General features: G+C 39.4%; 1 protein-coding gene across 4 annotated transcripts; it reads right to left on the bottom strand.

Moving 5' to 3' along the window:
* Window positions 1-5,032: 5,032 nt before the first annotated feature.
* On the bottom strand, window positions 5,033-15,886 carry LOC122971937 (5-hydroxytryptamine receptor 3A-like). 4 transcript variants are annotated; one of them, XM_044338693.1, is made up of 10 exons: window positions 15,324-15,886; window positions 14,352-14,512; window positions 12,373-12,417; window positions 12,109-12,218; window positions 11,784-11,953; window positions 9,905-10,062; window positions 9,135-9,345; window positions 8,865-9,044; window positions 6,295-6,380; window positions 5,033-6,187 (listed from the first exon to the last, which is right to left on the bottom strand). In XM_044338693.1, exons 1-10 carry the CDS (start codon window positions 15,370-15,372, stop codon window positions 5,960-5,962), a joined length of 1,398 nt encoding a protein of 465 aa, XP_044194628.1. In that variant the 5' UTR covers window positions 15,373-15,886; the 3' UTR covers window positions 5,033-5,959. The 4 variants fall into 4 exon arrangements, with proteins under 4 accessions (XP_044194628.1, XP_044194629.1, XP_044194631.1 ...); XM_044338694.1 differs by having other exon boundaries at window positions 11,901-11,953; XM_044338695.1 differs by having other exon boundaries at window positions 6,040-6,187; window positions 6,284-6,380.
* Window positions 15,887-18,924: the final 3,038 nt, after the last annotated feature.

Raw genomic sequence — 18,924 nt, 5'->3', positions numbered from 1 at the left:
CAGCCATGCAGATAGTTTTGGTTTTAACTGGTTTTAAGATATTCATCTCCAAGACCTTTGCCTCTATCCTAAAACAATGGAGGTGAATGTGATTTTGTTTGTGGTGATCACTGAACTGTACAGTAAAATGGCAATTTAAAAAATCAGCAGCCGCGTCTCTTTTCAGGAACAGTATCCCCATCACTCTGGATTATCCACGTCACACTGTGAACAGTTTTTGGGACACAGTTTTCAGAAAAGACATGATGCTATTAAAAAAAAATGTATTTGATTTTTCACACTGTGAGAATCAAAAACAAAATCCCATTCACCCTCATGGAACTGGGGATGAAACAGAAACAGAAATTTCACACATATACAACCAAAACTTTCAGATACCAGTAAAGGTTTTTTTTATAATTTGTGTGAATCGAACCATTGTCTAAATTGAAAGTTGTCCGTGTCACTCTATAAAAAAATCAATGTTGTTGAACTGAATTAACAATTATCTCGCCACACTACCAGAGGGTTGGTAAGATTAAATGACCAACACTTCTGTCTTTTATTTATTAATTTATTCCTATTTTACCTAATTAGTCAGCACCCTGGACACTTGGCTGCATGTGGGCAGATCAATTTTACTCCTTGTTTCCACTATTATTGTTTCCACTATTAAAGTTTCACAAGTAAAGCAGATTGATGTTTGTGAGAGCTACGTCTGATAGGAGAAATGTCAAGCATAAACTAGCAGACTGATTAAAGTGCCAAGCTTTAACATATTTTCCAGGGCACACTTAATTTCTTGCCTTCTTTTTCCCCATATGGAAACACTTATAATTTAACAATACTATGGGTTTATATTAAAGCTGTCAGTTTTAATTATTATTATTATTATTATTATTAGTTTCTGATAAATCATGTTTGTTTCCACTTGGTATGGACGATGGCTCTAAATACTATGATATCCATCTGCCTCAGCCACTGTTTGCTAGGAGAAGCGGTTGGTAAAAGGCTACATTAGCAGCTATTAGCATAACACAGCCGATATTCTGTCTGTTGATACAACTGTCAACAGTCGAGTTGCGTTGTTGGTAATGTAGGCACCAAGTTTTGACAAGAAAAATATGTGGAACAGGTGTTTTTTTATTCCACACATGATTCTTTTTTATTATTTGTCCATTGTGAGTCCATTCATGTTAGAGCAATGCTAAATCAGTGGAGTAGTCTTTTAAGGGTCACCAAAGTTGAATTTCATCCTAACATGAATGTCATGACAATCCATCAAACAGTTATTGAAACACTCAAAACCACAAAGGTCAACCTGGTTGTGCTAGAGGAAAAGTTCATCAGTTATTAGCATACATTATCTAAGGACCATAAATGTTTGCACAAATATTCATGGTAATCTATCCAAAAGTCAGAGTGAGGGACAGCTAGACAGACACACACACACACACACACACAGATATATTGTATATACTCTATATAATCAAAAGATAGATAGATAGCCTTTAAGCCTAATCCATCTATGCTCTCCACACTGATTAATATCTAATATCTAACCATAGTATATTAACAGTTTCTTTCCCTAAACCAGCCCAGACCCTTGTACTGCAGGATAAACTTAAGTGTTCCTGTGCTGGACAGCTTCTTCAACTAGCAGGACACATGACCAGATTTTCAGCTGAGCAGGGAGGCTCTGGCAGTGCTGCCAGCCTGAACCAGGAATGCAGACATGGATGGGGTGACACAATTGAGACCCTGGTTTTCCTCTTCTGGCTGGCAAGTGGGGCATCATACAGGGTGGTCTCCAGAGTGTTTGGGATGCCTCGTCCCACTGTCCACCGCATTTTCCACAGTGTCACTGACAGGTTTGGGCCATTCGCCACAAGGTCATCCACCTCCCAACCCCAGAGGACCTGGAGGTAGTGTCCCATAGATTTGTAGGGCTGGCAAGACACAAAGCTTTCTGAAAACCAGCTGAAGCAGTCGACAGCTGTCATGTCCAGATCAAACGACCATGCAGCCCTGATGGTCAGTGCTACAGGGACAGAAAACTGTTCCCATCCATCATCCTGCAGGCCTGCACTGTTTGTGACAATCAGGGCTGCTTCATTGATACATCGTGGACTGGCCTGGGTCAGTACATGACTCTAGAGTGCTCCGCCACAGTCCACTGTATAGGAGGTTGATCTACCCTTCTCCAGGGCACATCATCCTCATAGAAGGAGGGTACCCATGGCTCCAACATCCACTCCCCCTCATAACTCCCTACAAGAGCCCAATACAAGGTGTGGGAGCCCAGCGCTTCAAAGGTCATAATTCCAGGGCATGCTTCATTATAAGACATGCTTTTGGGATGATGAAGACCAGCTTCCAGGCCATCTTCCTGCAAGCGCTGGAGGTGCACCACACCTTTGTACCTCACATAAGTAATCACTCAACAAGATTTTATAGAATCCTGAAGACGACTAAATCATACAGGATGAATTATTTTTTCAGAAGGTATAATATTTTCTATTTTTAACATTTCAGGTCATAACAGCATGTGCAATCCTTCACAACATCAGCCTTGGGGCTGGTGAAATCGTGGCCCCGGAGGATGAGCCTGAGGAGGATGTGGATGAGGATGAGGGGAGAATGGATTGGAGGCTGTCAGTGGTGCTCCCTGGTGGGACAAGCTGTCTGCTGAGGTGTCTGTCCTGGAGGAGGTACCCCCTGACCATGATTATTTTTAAGAGGAGTAAAGAGAAGTAAAATAATTGTAAAACTATGATTCCTATTAATTTAATATGTTTTGCAGAATATTATATATATACTGGTTTACTTTAGTTATGTTCTAAATAGTTGTCAACATGAAAAATGACATGTAAATGGCTGAAAAGTTTAAAGATTAAATATGTTGTAAATAGTTGTAAAGACTAAATAAACAATGTATTCAACAATTACTTTATTTTGCTGCATTCAAATGATATATGCGGTCATTCAATGCTATTTTTTAATTACACTCTTGAGTAGAGAGAACACCCTGTCCATCCATCTCTTCTTTTCCTCTCTCTGCCAGCTCATGTCTTCCTTAATGAGCTCAAGAATGAGCTCATCTCTCCCTCTCTTTCTGTTGACTGGCTTTGGCTGGCTTTCCGTCTCTGGTCATCCACTGCTGCACGTGGCCCAGCAATGGAGACAATAAGAACAGGAGGTCTGTCCCAACATCTCATCCATTAGGACAAACCACAGCCAAGTTGCAGCAGTGGGTTTCCCACTCATGCCCTCCCCTGACCCTGGACACTTACAATCCTAAGGCAGAGGAAATCAGTCATGGCAGTTAACAACCAAAACAACAGCAACAGCGGAAATAATTTTAGCAAAAATTTGTTTATCAACTTGCATGATTATAATAAATGTAATTTCAATTTAAAATCATATATAAACACTTTTTTTTATTATCCCTTTTTTTTTTGCTTGCTGAGGAGTCACCATGTCCTGCAGGCCCATTTCCTCCAGAATTGTCCTAATCACAGAGAGAAAACAAGAGAAAAGGGAAACACTTATCAATCATGTTAACACAGGGATGCAAACTTAGGAAGGTTGGAAAAAGTGACACAGAAGGAAATACACAACATCCCCCAGAAATCATTTACTTGGAAGCCCTATTTTGGGTTACAGAAAAAGGTGACAGTCACAGCTTGCATCCCTGTAACAGTACTATTGCCCCATCTCCTGGTTGTCTTATCATCATGGGCTTTGTATAGGATGAGGGCTAATTTAACAATAACCTTCAGTACAAGATGAAGATAAAATGGAGACATTACAAATGGATACTGTTGCCTTACCTCCAAGCTACACTGGCTGAGTTTTTTGCCCCGGCAAAGAAGTGATCTTTTCCTACCCTCATTTTAATAGACTGAGCAGTATGCTCCTTGCTCCTTAAAACAAAATGAAATGTTACTGTACATTTTGCTTCACACCACCAAACAACGGCAGTTTAAATAGCAAAATGACCAACTTCGGGTTGACGTTAGCCATGTAATCAATCCCTACATTTGTACTGGACATTGAAAGTGACTTTTCAACTGTCTGAAAACCAAGCAAGGTTCACAACAGTCTAAATTTGTTCACCTTGCTCCATTTGTATGTAATATGAAGTCTAAGTTATATATGAAAATGCCACAATTTCAGTAATGTATAAGTTAACCTCTGAACCTCTTAATTTTGAATGTGAAGTCTTTAAAAGCTTGACTTTCAAAAGCTGTAACTTCGGTTGGATGCGGGCGGCTGAATTGCAGTAAGTGCAGCGGCAGCTCCAAATAGATAACATCAGTTAATGTCACTATTTTAACAACAATTTGAGGTTTTAAGGGCCTTATTCTTTTGTCATATTGTTAGCTATTTGAGTGAGTTGAAACCCAAAACTTACATTTAAAAAAAACAAACGGACTGAAATGCATTCTGGGATAAGTTGGGCTGCAAAGGATCCAGCCATTGTATCCTCCTCTTCCAGCCTTCAAAATGAGACAGCCTTGGTTGTGCCGCTGTGATGCATTCAGTCTTCAAATGCAGCCCTCTAAGGATGAGGCCCCTGAATTGAGACACAGCTATTAACATGATAAACAGCAGGACTGTGGCTACTTGAGGACTGATCCTGATTAATGAATTAACTTTTTGTCTGTGGTCCAACACAAAAAGGTGAATGATAGTTCAGTTCCTGTTCCTGCTCAGTGATACTCCGCTTGGAGAAATGATGTTCTCTCAGAATACAGATCTTGCATCAGGCTGCCCTCAGTGCATTTGAATTTGAGTCTGTTTGACACATAAAGACTGATAAAGACAGTAAGACATAGTATGACTTATATAAACTCTGAGTTACTTGAACATTTTTCACTGGGCTCCTGAATTTCTTTGTGTGCTCCTAATTTTTTTCATTTAGGAGCATATGTACACCTTAGGAAAACGTTAGCGTAGAACCCTGCGACACTACCATCCATAGAGCAAAATCTATTTTTAAAACACCAAATGAATCCAAACTTCACCAAAACTGACAGTGAATTGATTTACACTTCCTAATGTATTTTTGTACAGAGCATAACATTTAGCTAAAAGGAGAAAATTTAGATTCTTTAATAGTTTATTTGTGCAATACAAAGAGTGCGATGCATGTTTTCAAAGCAGTTGCATAGAACAGCCAAGTAAGCGGGGAAAGTGAGAGCTTTTGTCATGGATGTGCTATTTCCTGCAAGTAGTCCGTACCAGTGCAAATCAGGTACACATCAAACTCAAAAAAAGGAGAAAGTATTTGTTCATTCATTTTCTGCCAGCACAAAAAGGAAATTAAATGATGACTAGAAGAGTGTACTCAGTAGAGTGCAGATCTCTGCCAGGTGTGTACAGACGGCGGTGAAGATAACAAGAACAAGGATTTATTCATGTTATACTGTGCCTAACTTTAGTGGATCATAACATATCGCGTATGGAATTAATCAGCAGATGCTCTAGTTCAAGATGAGACCAAACTTTTCTATTGATGTCAGTTTTTGAGCCACAATAAAGGCCAAACTGTTGCCTTCAACAGACTAGGTAAGCCTTGTTTTTAGCCTAGCCAATTGCCAGAAATGCCTTTTGCTATGTCATAACACATATCGTAAAATGGCAAGGATTGCTGAAAACACTAAAGTCTAAGGTGTTTGATGCACTCATAAGGGATGGCATTATAAAATTCAAAAACTGTGAATCACCACAGCCACGAGAGGTCCTTGAACATACAGTTATAAATGTGGACAAAACATATAAGGCTGATGGGTCCAGTAGTATGCAGGATTAGCTGTGGACAGATAAACAGATACACGGACACACACACACACACACACACACAACCAAACGTATGATCCCCTCCAGGCTTACACCTGGCGGAGGTAATTAGCTATTCATATCAAAGAAAATGGTGACTCAATCATATGCTCTCATTAAATAGCAATAATCATCTCTACGGACTGCTCCAGTTTGAAAAGATAAGAATTAAGAACAGGCTGACCACTGTTACATATAAAATAAAGAAAACTCTGTTGACTCTTTTAGCCACTCTGGTCCAGTAGCCACACTTCTCTTCCTTCCTGCTGTTGAGGAGCAGAGTCAGTGTTTTCTCCATCTCTCTCAGCTCATCTGAGAGCTTCTCCAAGGCATGGTACTCTTCTGTCCGTTTACTGCTGTTGCCCTAAAAAAAGTTGTCAACACAATTTTGGATTAGGTAACATTGTCAGCTGTTACATTTGACACTGAGCATTTTGTTTGAAGAGAATTAAAGTCTAACCCAATTCTAACCTCTTTGGCCACAGGCAGCCGTTCAGATGGAGATTCACCAGCAGACACATCATAGACACACACACATTTAGTCCATTCGTGCACATCTGAAAGCATTTACACAAAGATGGTTTTTACCAAATTAAAATAATACAATTGACAAGTTTGTATTCATAATAAAAATAACTAAAATTCTTCATGATACCAGTAAAAGAAATAGTAGTGTAGTTTCTGTGCCTCTCCTTCATGTTGATGGATTGGGTTGCACCAGCTGTTCGTAAATCCATTACTACATCTGTGTGTAGAGTCCTTGCTAAGTGCTTCGTAATTATTAGTTTCAGACTAGTAATTTATTTAATTGGGTTGCACCATGGTGATGTTGAACTCTTCCTTTAAGTTTGAATGCATGCAGATATTTCATCCATATCAATCAGCAACCTCAAATTTTCAACTTAAACGGATCATACACAAGCAAACTAACATTATCTTTGTCAGTTGGTTCAGTTAGCTACTCCAGTTACACCCAGTAGTTACTAGATTCAATATTTAGTGACAACCAATCTCTGATCAAATGTCAAGTCACATATTTCGACCATATTCCCTATTGACTACCTCCTTTACTTGTCAACCTAAACAGGTCATACACGCAAGCTAACGTTATCTTTGTCAGTTGGTTCAGTGAGCTATTCCAGTTACACCTGGTAGTTATTAGATGTAAATATTTCATAAACCAGCCTCTGATCAAATGTCAAGTCACATATTTCGACCATATTCCATATTAACTACCTCCTTTACTTGTCAACCTAAACAGGTCATACAAGCAAGCTAACATTATCTTTGTCAGTTGGTTCAGTTAGCTACTCCAGTTACACCTGATAATTAGTAGATGCTGTAGAGTAAAGTCCCTGCATCTTTCGAAAGCAGACAGCACGAGCCTCAAACAACAGACCAGCTCTTTCTTCAACCCCCCAGGAATGCTGGCCAATACTATATAAGTAAGAGTCCCAAACTCCTCACTGACCAGACCATCTAAATAAACAGAAAGGATCAGATAAGGAACCCCCCATCTCCTGCATGGTCACCAAACCAGACCATTGACCCAAACCATCTTTAATCCTTCAAGCTATTAGAGCCAGCAAGATGGGAAGACCAATTCACACCACATTGTGAACTGATATTACCATTTGGGTAAAAGACCCCCACCATTGGTTATCATAACTCACCTCTAAGAGCCAGTCACTCACAGAGACAAGCTGGCACCGACTTTAATCCCTCTGTGTATTTTGATTCTCAGGACTTGAATGATCAACCCAAGAACTGATCACTGGGCAAACCAGCATAAGGCAAGACATGCTGCACAATATACCACGCTCCAGTGAAATACATACACTAACAGACATTTACCAGAACAAGACAGATTTTGTCTAAGGACAACTAATATTGCATGTTAGTATGTGTGTATATATAACAATATGTGCTGTTATGTACTTTATTTAGACTTTTATTTTACTGCCTTAAAGCCAAGAAATGCACCACAAACATAATTCCATCATCTTTGATAACAGTAACATAATTTTTAGTACCATTCTGCTTGTTTCACTTTCAGAATGCTAAACTTACTATAGAAAATGTGACTCAGGGCAACAGGAGGTGAAATCTCAGAATCTACAGTCATGAGTTGAGGATCAAGCCTAGGAGAGCATCTACAGTCATGAGTAGAGGATCAAGCCTAGGAGAGCATGACAGCATAAAACCGGGAGCTCTACTCTAATGGGAACTTTTCAAGTTCGGACCGGCCAACTGACTCATCATTACAAAATCCAGACTCCAACTCCTCAAACTAACACATCAGACCACATTTTTCGCAAGAAGCCACCCCAGGGAGCAAGCAAGTATTCGTACAAAACCTTCTTCAACTTGTTTTAACTCTGGTGCTTTCATTATTTGTCATTTCAATTGGCAGTTCAGAACTAAGCTGTTGTACCGTTGATTTGACTCGCTGCTTCTCAGGTAACAGTCATCTCATCTGTTTATCAGGTCTCTCATACCAACTGCGCAATAGATAAGTCTGCATCATTCATTCAATTCATTCACTAGCCATAGCCTTGTGTGCCAGTTTCCCTTTCCCTCTTGTGTCTTGTTTGTGAAATGTTGTTGTGTTTAGTACTTGTATCTGCAGTATTAATTAAGATTTATAACATTCATAATTCTAATTGACTTCTCTTGTGTGGTCAACAAGGAGGACTATTTCCCTATTATTATATCTACATTAATATGAGTCTTGTCGCTGGACAAATAATTTCATGTTGGAGTTGTGCACTATAATAACTCATAATTCCCCCATAAAATCATAAAGCTATTTGAGTGCAACATTATCTTTGTCAGTTGGTTCAGTTAAGTACTCCAGTTACACCTGGTAGTTAGTGGATACAAACATTTAAAAACAGCCAACCCCTTCTTGAAAAACTAGTTTGTGTGTTCATCCAGTTTAAATGTAGGATTGTGTAAATCTCCTTTTAGTTAAGACTTGTGTTAAAAGAAGGCTAAGTTTGAATTTACAAACAGCTGGTGCAACTGGTTCTTGTTCTCACCTCCTTTACAGTTGTTGAAGTTAACTTTTCCCTGTTTGTCCCTACAGTCTTCACTCAGGCTTCGGTCTCTGTCTGCCTCGTTGTCTTGCGATACATGGTCTTTCTCCATCAGATACATCACAAAAATTGTCTCCACAAGGCTGAGCAGCATCAGAGCAAAAATCCCAATGCAGTAGACCGCTGAAGGGAGCCAGCAGCATCATTAATGCAGACAAATAATTACACATTGGGTGAGTATGTGCTCTTCAAGGCAAGCCTGAGCCTCTTTACCTATAAGTGGAATCCTGTTAGATGAGGAAGGCAGAATTTCATTGAGAATAAGCTGCAGCACAGTGACAGCGAGCAGCACAGTGACCTTGAAGCTCAGCTTCTCACCCCCGCTGTCCGAGATCAGGAAGGAGGCCAAGTCCAGACACAAGAAGAACATGACGGGCAGCAAGAAGTTAATGATGTAGAGGACTGATCGCCTCCGCATGTTGATCTGTGAAATTATGTTTAAGGGTTAGGTGGTTGATAACAGGGACAACTGAAAAAGCTGCATTGTACCCAGAATACAACAACAAAGTAATCACCAATCTGCTCATGTCTTCAGTGTTAAAAGTAGCAATGAAGTAATTAAGTAAAAGTAGTAAACTGCAGTGAAAAAATCCTACATTCAAATCAATAATGCACTCAAGGAAAGGTTGATGGACAAGACAGGATGGGGTAAGGAAGGAAAAAAATAGGGAAAGAAGGACTGAGAGAGAAAAATCAAAAGAAGATGGAAGGAAAGAAATGAGGAAAGAATGGAAGGAAAAGGGAGGGGCAGACAGGACAGAGGGAAGCAAGGCAGAAAAGAAGAAGATATTAGCAATATTTTTAAGTTTACCTCTTGAAGCTCAAAAATATTTTTTTGAAAAGTAACTATCAACTGCTGTCAGATGATTTCCCTCTAAAATGTTATTGAGAAAAAAAACAATCTTTCAAAAAAGAAATACAACTACCTCAAATAAAGTGGTTGATGATATAGTATCTGTATAATTGTATGTATTGATACGTACAGTGTAAACGATGATGTCTTGGCTGACTAAATCACTGGCATTGTTGGTGGTGACTGTCATGTTGATGAACAACCATTCATACTGGGTCCGCATCACCTCACGAGACCACTCTGTGGCCTCTGAAGAGTTGTCGCTTGGCTGGAGCCGAATGTCCTTGGCTGTGGTGGGAGATAATATAATTGGTTGAGGTTGATTAGGTAAGGAAAGGAAGCAGTGGAGGATAGGTGGTGCAATCTGGTGGTGTGTGGGGGAGACTGTGAGACAGTGTAGGTTTGATTGATGGCTGAGCAGGTTAGTTATGTTCGATTAAAGAACAAACTATCTACCATCTAAACTAACTGATCTTGAGATTTTCAGGTAAATTTTTAAGTGGTTCAGTACAGCAGTGTATATTGCTGCCACCGGTATGTGACAAAAAAATATTCGCTCAGTTTCTCTTTATAACAAGAAACTTTTTAATGTTAACGTGTGTAAACATTTTCACACAATCCTTTTCACATTATTGCGAACTACCAAATTATTCTGTTTTTACAAGAAACTTTTCTTGTAATAACATCACTTTATCTTGTTATATCACAAAACTTTCTTATCATTTCACAAAATGAATGCATCTCATTAAAGGCATACTATGCAGGATTTGTTGGTTGCTGTTTGTAAACACACAGTTCAAAGTTGGACCCTCCTCACTGGCTCAACAACACCAGAGCGAGCTGAGAAGGGGAGATAGAGAGAGAGAGAGAGAGCAGTGATGGTCGAGTGAGCTAGAGAGTGAATGAAGAGAGGGAGCAAAGAGGGAGAACAAAGCCAGTGACTCAGAGAAACCCTGCGGGAAGGTGCCACATTGCTGGATTTGGTGTGAATGCAGTGCTTCATCCTGTCCGCTGTGGCCTCTCCGCTCTGTGTGTGTGTAGCTCAGCCCGCCCTCGGTCAAGCAGACACACAGACCTGCAGATCTTTATACATTGATGACAAAGAGACAGAGAGCGGAGCAGAGGAGAGAGACGGATGCAACCTGGTCACTATGTTATGAGTCCCAACCTCACACTCTGCACACTGCTATTGGCTGGGGGCTACACTCCCACTGCACAAAGGTTGACACCCAGAAGCATCCATCCAACACAACAAAATAGTAAGATGATAAGAAAATACAGGCAGAGGGCAGGATCTTTGCAGATAAATACACAGCCACACACCTCTAGTGGGTCATAAGCAATGAGTAAGAGGGATTAATTTTACATGAGTGTATTGTTTTTTAGGAAAATCCTGCATAGTTTGCATTTAAAACAAACTTTTTTTTATTATAACATGATAAGTCGGTAAGTTAAAACAATAAAATTCTATATGTCATTAAAACAAGAAAAAGATCCAGTCAGTGCCTAAAGAGATGATACCTGAAGCCTACACCTGCTAGAAAAAGTCAAAATGACTGGTTTCTTGTAAATCGGAATAGTTTGATATCTAATAACAATGATAAAAATGACTCAGATTAACATGAAAAATATCTCGTAATAACATGAAAAGGATCTTGTTTGACTGACATTAGCTGGCAGGCTACCTGTGTTTTAGATTTTTTATCCTCTTGGACACTAATTTTTCTCTCAAAAGAGAACAAGACAGTTAATTCACAAAACTGATCTGTATGCTGCAGAGAAAAAACATGTAACTTAATTTGGACTTTTTAGCTACTACAATTACATAAATAGCCTACACTTCTGCACTTAATCACAACAACCAAATTACAGCAATATGTTTTCCTCTTAAACTCAGCACTTATTTTATGTATCAAACTCCAACACTGGTCCCATGATAGGCATACCAAATTTGCACTCATGTGACAATAAACACAAACATGCTTATAAACAACTCGTCACGCCCTTACCAGTGTGTGTGACAGATTTGAAAGAGAGGTTGCAGCTCTGAATGTCGAAAGGGAATTTGTAAATGTGCATCCTGCAGGTGCTGACCAGCACCTGGTCATTCTGAACTTCAACATCACCTTTATCATTGATGGTGAGATAAGGACTTGGAGGGGCTTTGTCCTTCTCTGTCCTGTATGAGAACACACACAGACATGTGAAGACACACACAGTATGGCAAATGCTTCAAGACATTAAAAAAATCTGAGGTCTGGAATTGCTTTGGCACTAAAAACTAAGTTAATGAATGTAACTCATCACCAATACCTGATCTACTAAATCACTTACATCTCTTCAATGGTGAGATCTGGTTTCCACAAAATGTCACTAGGAAGAGAAACATTATCAATTCCACAAAACTCCTTTGGATCCCAGGAAATGTATTCATTGCGCCACCTCTACAGGGAAAAACAAAGGGCAAAAAATCAGTAAACAGTAAATAAAAGAGAAAAGGAGAATGAGAGACAAAAATTTGAAGATGCAATTTGAAGGAAAGAAATTTGAGTTTCTCAATGATAAGTTCAGTCTTCATCATCCACAGACAGAACTCACCATTACAGTCCAGACGTAGGGAATGAATTTCTGATCTTTCTCAACCTGTAAACAAAGAAATACGTGTGACACAACAAACACAGCCCACTACTTGAAATTATCCATCACAGAGCAAAACTTTTGTAAAAACAGCACTAGTATTACCAACTCAGCATCAGAGTCATACTATGAGCCTCACTTCAGTCAAATCGAAACTATAATCTGGAGCACCAGTATGCGTACAGAGCAAACAAATCTACAGAGGATGCAATCACCACGGCTCTCCACACTGACCCATCTTGAACAGAAGGGGACATATGTGAGGATGCTTTTTATAGATTACAGCTCTGCATTCAATACTATCATCCGTAGCAGGCTCGTCAACAAACTACTTGATCTGGGTCTCAGTAACTCCCTTTGCATGTGGATCAAGGATTTTCTATCCAACTGCCCCGGTGCGCCACAAGGCTACATGATCAGTCCTATCTTCTACTCCCTTTATACGTATGACTGCACCCCCAAATACTCCTCAAACACATAAAATTTGCAGATGACACAACAGTGGTGGGACTGATCTCAAACAGGGATGAGACAACCTACAGAGACGAAGTCTGCAAACTGGCTGAATGGTGCTCTGATAATAATCTATCACTGAATATCAAAAAAGCAAGAGAGCTCATAATAGACTTCAGGAGACACCGTGAGGACCTCTCCCCCTAAACATCAAGGGCAAAGAAGTGGAGAGGATCTCCAGCTTTAAGTTTCTGGGAACTCACATTTCTGAGGACCTCACATGGACAATCAACTCCACTGCTCTTATCAAGAAGGCTCAGCAGTGGCTCTACTTTTTAAGGACACTTAAGAAAACCAACCTGTCCACGAAGCTGCTTAAGTCTCTCTACTATTGCTCTATAGAGAGTGTCTTGACATATTGCATCACAACATGGTATGCCAACTGTTCAGCAGCAGACAGGAAAGTTCTTCAGAGGGTCATCAACACATCACAGAAGATAATCGGACTCCCCCTGCCCTCACTGGAAAACATATTCAGATCATGCTGCCTCCGTAGAGCCAACAGCTTCCTGAAGGATGTTACACACCCGTTTCACCATCTCTTTTCCCTGCTCCCATCTGGAAGGTGCCACAGGGCCCCAGTTTTTACCCCAGAGCCATCACTGAACTGAACTCCACAAACACTGCCCCCCTCCCAACATAACACTACAAACCACAGCACTAAAGAACTGAAAAACTACAAAATTGGGGGAATTGTGCAATAATTGTGCAATAATTGTGCAATAACATCTGTACACTTTGCATTTACATCTCATAGGTGCAACAGCACTTAATGTAAGTATCTCATAGTTATTTTTATTATCTTTTATCTGCTTTGTTGTTACTTACCTGCATGGACAGCGAATGAATGAATGAATGTGTGAACCGTTTTCAGGAGCTGCACAGCAAATTTCATTGTACGACTATGTGCAGTGACAATAAAGGCATTCTAGTCTATTCTATTCTGCAGCTATATAAGAAATTCACCATAAGTGCTGACAGTGTGCAAAATTATTCCTTTAAACAAACTTCTCAAAAGGGCAAGAGTTCATATTGAGAATTTTTTAGGTATTATGTCTATGATTCCTCATTATAAAATAATGAGCCTAAAAAAAATTTAATTAAGGCATTACAACAAAATCTATCTAACTAACTCTTTTTCTAAAACTTCACTGTTTCTGTAGTTTCCTTTGCCTTTGCCTTTGTAGAGCAGTATAAGTGAAACACCATCAAGGTTTGCAGGATCAATCTCAGTTGATTCATGCATCTGTTATTTAAAATTTGGTTTCAATTACACAATATGTTCAAGAGTTATTATGGCAGTCTGTCAAGTAGACAAGGCTGCAGGAATTTGGCAACTAATTAAAGTAGAAGTAAATACAGAATGTCCAATTTTGGACGGTATCATTTGAAAGATTTACAAATATTTTAAAGCTTGAACCACTTACCACATCCAGAATGGCATAGAGCAGTACTTCCAGGGATACTCGAGTGGGCTGTTTGTAGTTTTTAACAGGCCGGGTCATGGAGTACAGCTCATTGTTTTTGGTCAGGTTCAGGTGGTTTAAAACATCCTGATAACTGCAGTTACGCTCAGAGTACACCCCATCTACAGCAGACACATTAAGACGCATTATCTATGACAGAAATTTCTCTTTAAAGGAAGGAAATCAGGATATGTCCATGCTCTTAACTTTTAGATTAAAACTTTAGGGCTGTGATGTTTGTCTGGGCATCAATTACTGTAAGTCCTATTAATTACTTAATTACTGTGGGTGTAAATTGCTTCTGAATTTATTATCAAACCATGAAAAACAACAACTCATTAATATCTGCAGTTATATGCAGTGATTGTGGTCACTAAAAGGCCATTATGAGATGGGCGTTGGCAGGAATATGAGGTATTATCTCATCAGTCTGCTAAACGCTAAGCTTTTACGCAGTCATGTGAGTCTGAATTGGGCTATCCATTTTAAATACGTGTGCAATATGTTGTTCATATTTTTGAAATGGACCACAGCACAATTTTCTCTAAACTAATTATATTAACAAAAGGTCCACTTAAGTCCCTCTATTTTGTCAATCCAATGTCCTTTTATTGTTGCTACAATGAGCTATGTTTTTGAAAATGTATGGTCAACAGGAAAGCCTTGTGGTGACTGCTGGCTCACACCAGTTAACTCATTAGAAACACCAATCAGACATATGCAAATGACAGAAACATAGGAGAGGAACTCTTAAAATCAGCAGAGCTTTCCACTTTCTTACACTTAAAATTTTAAGGGTTTAAGCAGACAATGCAGGTTGATTTAAAAAAAAAAAAAAAAGCCACAAAGAAAAAGTCAACTCCTTTATCCAAACTGTAGTAGATTTCTCAGGATACACCTGCATGCATCATGCTGAACATTGTCCCAGCTTACCTGTGAAGAGGAGCAGAGAGAAGAAACCAACAAGCATCATGAAGGTCATCAAGGTGTGTACAGCTAATGTGTATCCCTGTCCTCTCAGTATTGTCTGGAAATGTCACAGAGTCTGTTGCAGTAATAATACCACTGCCTCATACTGGAGAAGGGTGGGCAAAGTGAATGATAGACCCTTTATGTGTGTGTGTGTGTGTGTGTGTGTGTGTGTGTGTGTGTGTGTGTGTGTGTGTGTGTTTTAAAGAAAATGTCATTAGTCTAACAGCCATCCGGAGTGAGTGGTCACTCCCACAACAATCATCACAGCATCTGTCTGTGGTCTTTTAGGCAAAGAACAAGTGGTGGGAAAGCCCCTGGTGGAATCACAAATGTAAATGGACTGTAATAATGTTTAACAGCAAAAATAAGTACAACTAATACAGCTAATATACATTTTGCACACATCCAGGTGAAAATACATTGAGGAACAGAGTCAGTAACACCTAAGACTCCTGTCTGAGATTGTCAGTATGCTGTTATAACGCTGAAATTATCACTTACATATATATTAACAATATATAATTTAAGTTATGTTGATTTGGATTATTCTCCTACTGCAATGGTAACTGATTTTTCTTTCCTTTTTTTTGCGGTGAGACAATGCGGTTGCATTAAATAACAGTGACACAATCCTTATCTCCTTATTTCCTCCAGGACCTACATGCACACATGGCATGTAATATTCCTTTTTATATTAATTTAACATTTAACACACTATAAATGTTTTTAATGACTTAACCTATGGCACCCACCTTATTACAAACTTAAATGAAATGAGTGTTTGATTCTTACTTGTATGTCTTTTCATTTCAGTATTTTTATTTCCCTTGTGATGACGATATCTCAACACATATGAATGTAACTAGATGATTATGATCATTCACCAATCAGTCACTGGTCATTTGTTTCCTGTGGGTATTTCCCTGAGGGAGACCTGTGGTTGGTCGAAATGTTGCAAATAAAATTAAAGGGAGCTCTGATTTAGTGTGCTGTTTCTCCTTGTATCACAATCCTCAATCCATTTTTCTCCTCTGAAAAGGTCATGTTTGGCACATGAATCACCATTCAAACAACCCCAAATACTCACATTTTAAAAGTGGTATCACACTTGGTTTTGACATCATATTAGAGTAGAAGTTCAGGGGTAAAAAGGGTAGTTAGATCCTAACTTCACATTTGGAAGCTAAATTATCTTTATATTTTGGAGCTGCCATGACAGTGAACCTATTGAATTCTATCAGTTTTGAAATCATCAATTTTACACTGCGAAAGACCAGTAATATTAGATAGAACATAAGAATTTGAAGCAGAGCGCACCACCCTGTGGCGGCACAAAGACACTGTCAGAGGAGACTGAAATGAAGGAAGTCAGGAACACATTAATGTCCAACTGAGGTCACATTTAATCATCCCTCTTTGCAGTCAAAAATATAACATGTTTTTTTTAATGTATTGTTAATTATTTTCTATTATTAGCATGAAGAAATTCTTGTCTCATCCAACTAGGGAGGTATAGGAGGTTTTTTTGATTTACACTAACTGGCAGTGTAACGCCGTACTGAACAGAGACAAAGACACAAACTACTGTAGCTTCAAGTCATGGACAGTCTGTGGCTTGCAGGGATGTTGAAGAACCAGGGTGCGAGCTACAGGGGAGCCAGGAGGAGCTTGGCTCCTCTTAGTAAGACGTGAGCTCCCCTGAAAATATGATTTGTCAAATTTTAGGGGTGTCTATAAAATATTGACAATACACTCTTTTTGCCATGCATTTCTATTTTTCTGTATCTTCATCATCATGGATCATGCATAAATAAATAAATAAATAAATAAATAAAGGTTGAGTACACGCTTAACCCTCCTGTTATGTTCATTTGTCAGGAACAGCAATGGTGTTCCCGGGTCAATTTGACCCAGTGCATGTTTAATTATCCAAAAGATGTCCGAAACCAAAAAAATCCTAACAAGCAGTGTGAATATTTCATTACTAACTCCATTACTAACTATTCTATCAATATTTAGTGCAATGGTGTTCCTTACCTCTAACAGGTAATGGTTCAATTAGGATAATTCACTCGTTTTTCATTTTAAAAAATGCATGTTCAAACTTTCACCACTTTATCGCTTTTGAAAGACCAACATATGAAACACAATAGTTTTACATAACATTGAAATATAACATTTAAATTTTGTTTTACATACATGCACTGAAATGAACAAAATCGCAATACAACAAGCAATCGTAATATGAACATGGGTGTGTGTGTTTGTCTAGGGATGTGTGTGTGTGTGTGTGTGTGTGTGTGTGTGTGTGTGTGTGTGTACATCTACACAGCACACGAGTGACATGTCACCACACTCTGCTTTGTGCAAATTAATTTTGCACATTTCACACAGGTCATGCTTGTCTTGACATCGTCAGCTGTATTTCACCATTTTTTGACATGAATGTCTTGCTTGGAGGAATAGCAATTCCCTCATCTGGTTCAAAATCAGAATCATTAGAATCAGAATTTTAGCTCAAGATGGTCTTCATCTTCAGACACATCCTCCTCCATTTCACTGTCATGATCAATGATGACTTCCAGAGCCTCCTGGACTGTCATCCTTTTGCTTCTGCTGCTCATTTTGTAAAGGTTTGCCTGACAGAGTGTAATGTTGGTAGGACTCCCATGCAGAGAATCTTTTATATGTTTTGCCCCTCCCCTGTTGAGTGTCCACTGAATGTGGGTGGAGTTTTCCCGCGAGAACATAAATGGTTCTCGTCAAATATCGTAACACCTGCACCTGTGTGTGTGTGTGTGTGTGTGCTCTGTGTGTGTGTGTGTGTGTGTGCTCTGTGTGTGTGCTTTGTGTGTGTGCGTGTGTGTGCTCTGTGTGTGTGTGTGTGTGTGTGTGTGTGTGTGCGTGCGTGTGTCTGTGTGTATATGTGTGTGTGTGTGTGTGTGTGTCTGTGTGTGTGTGTGCTCTGTGTGTGTGTGTGTGTGTGTGTGTGCTCTGTGTGTGTGTGTGTGTGTGTGTGTGTGTGCGTGTGTCTGTGTGTATATGTGTGTGTCTGTGTGTCTGTGTGTGTGTGTGCTCTGTGTGTGTGTGTGTGTGTGTGTGTGTGTGTGTGTGTGCTCTGTGTGTGTATATGTGTGTGTGTGTGTGTGTGTGTGTGTGTGTGTGTGTGAGTGAGTGATTGGGATGAAATATGTCTCACAGTTGCAAAGAAAAAAATAGTCTGACATTTCCGTCACCCTTTTACCTCCAGTTTGACTGCTGGGTCAAATTGACCCGAACAGTATCTATGTGATATAAACTTGCAGGGGGTGGTTGCAAATATGTGAGATGAACCATTTTCATATTATATGTTGATTACACTAATTAAGGCAAGCAGAAGAAGTTTCATAGTGAAAAAATACTTTTAACTATTTTTCCTAGATCTTCAAACTTTAAAACGGGTCAATTTGACCCGGAACATAACAGGAGGGTTAAGCACAGGATTTCTGAGCCCAGTTTGAGCTCGTGGAGTTGTCCTCATATCTTGGGTGACAAGTCTGATAAATCTGATTGGTTTTGTATG

Source organism: Thunnus albacares, chromosome 20 (genome assembly GCF_914725855.1).
Source record: "Thunnus albacares chromosome 20, fThuAlb1.1, whole genome shotgun sequence".
NCBI lineage: Eukaryota > Metazoa > Chordata > Actinopteri > Scombriformes > Scombridae > Thunnus > Thunnus albacares.
The sequence above is the reverse complement of the archived record's forward strand: the minus strand, read 5'-3'. Positions and strand labels throughout refer to the sequence as shown.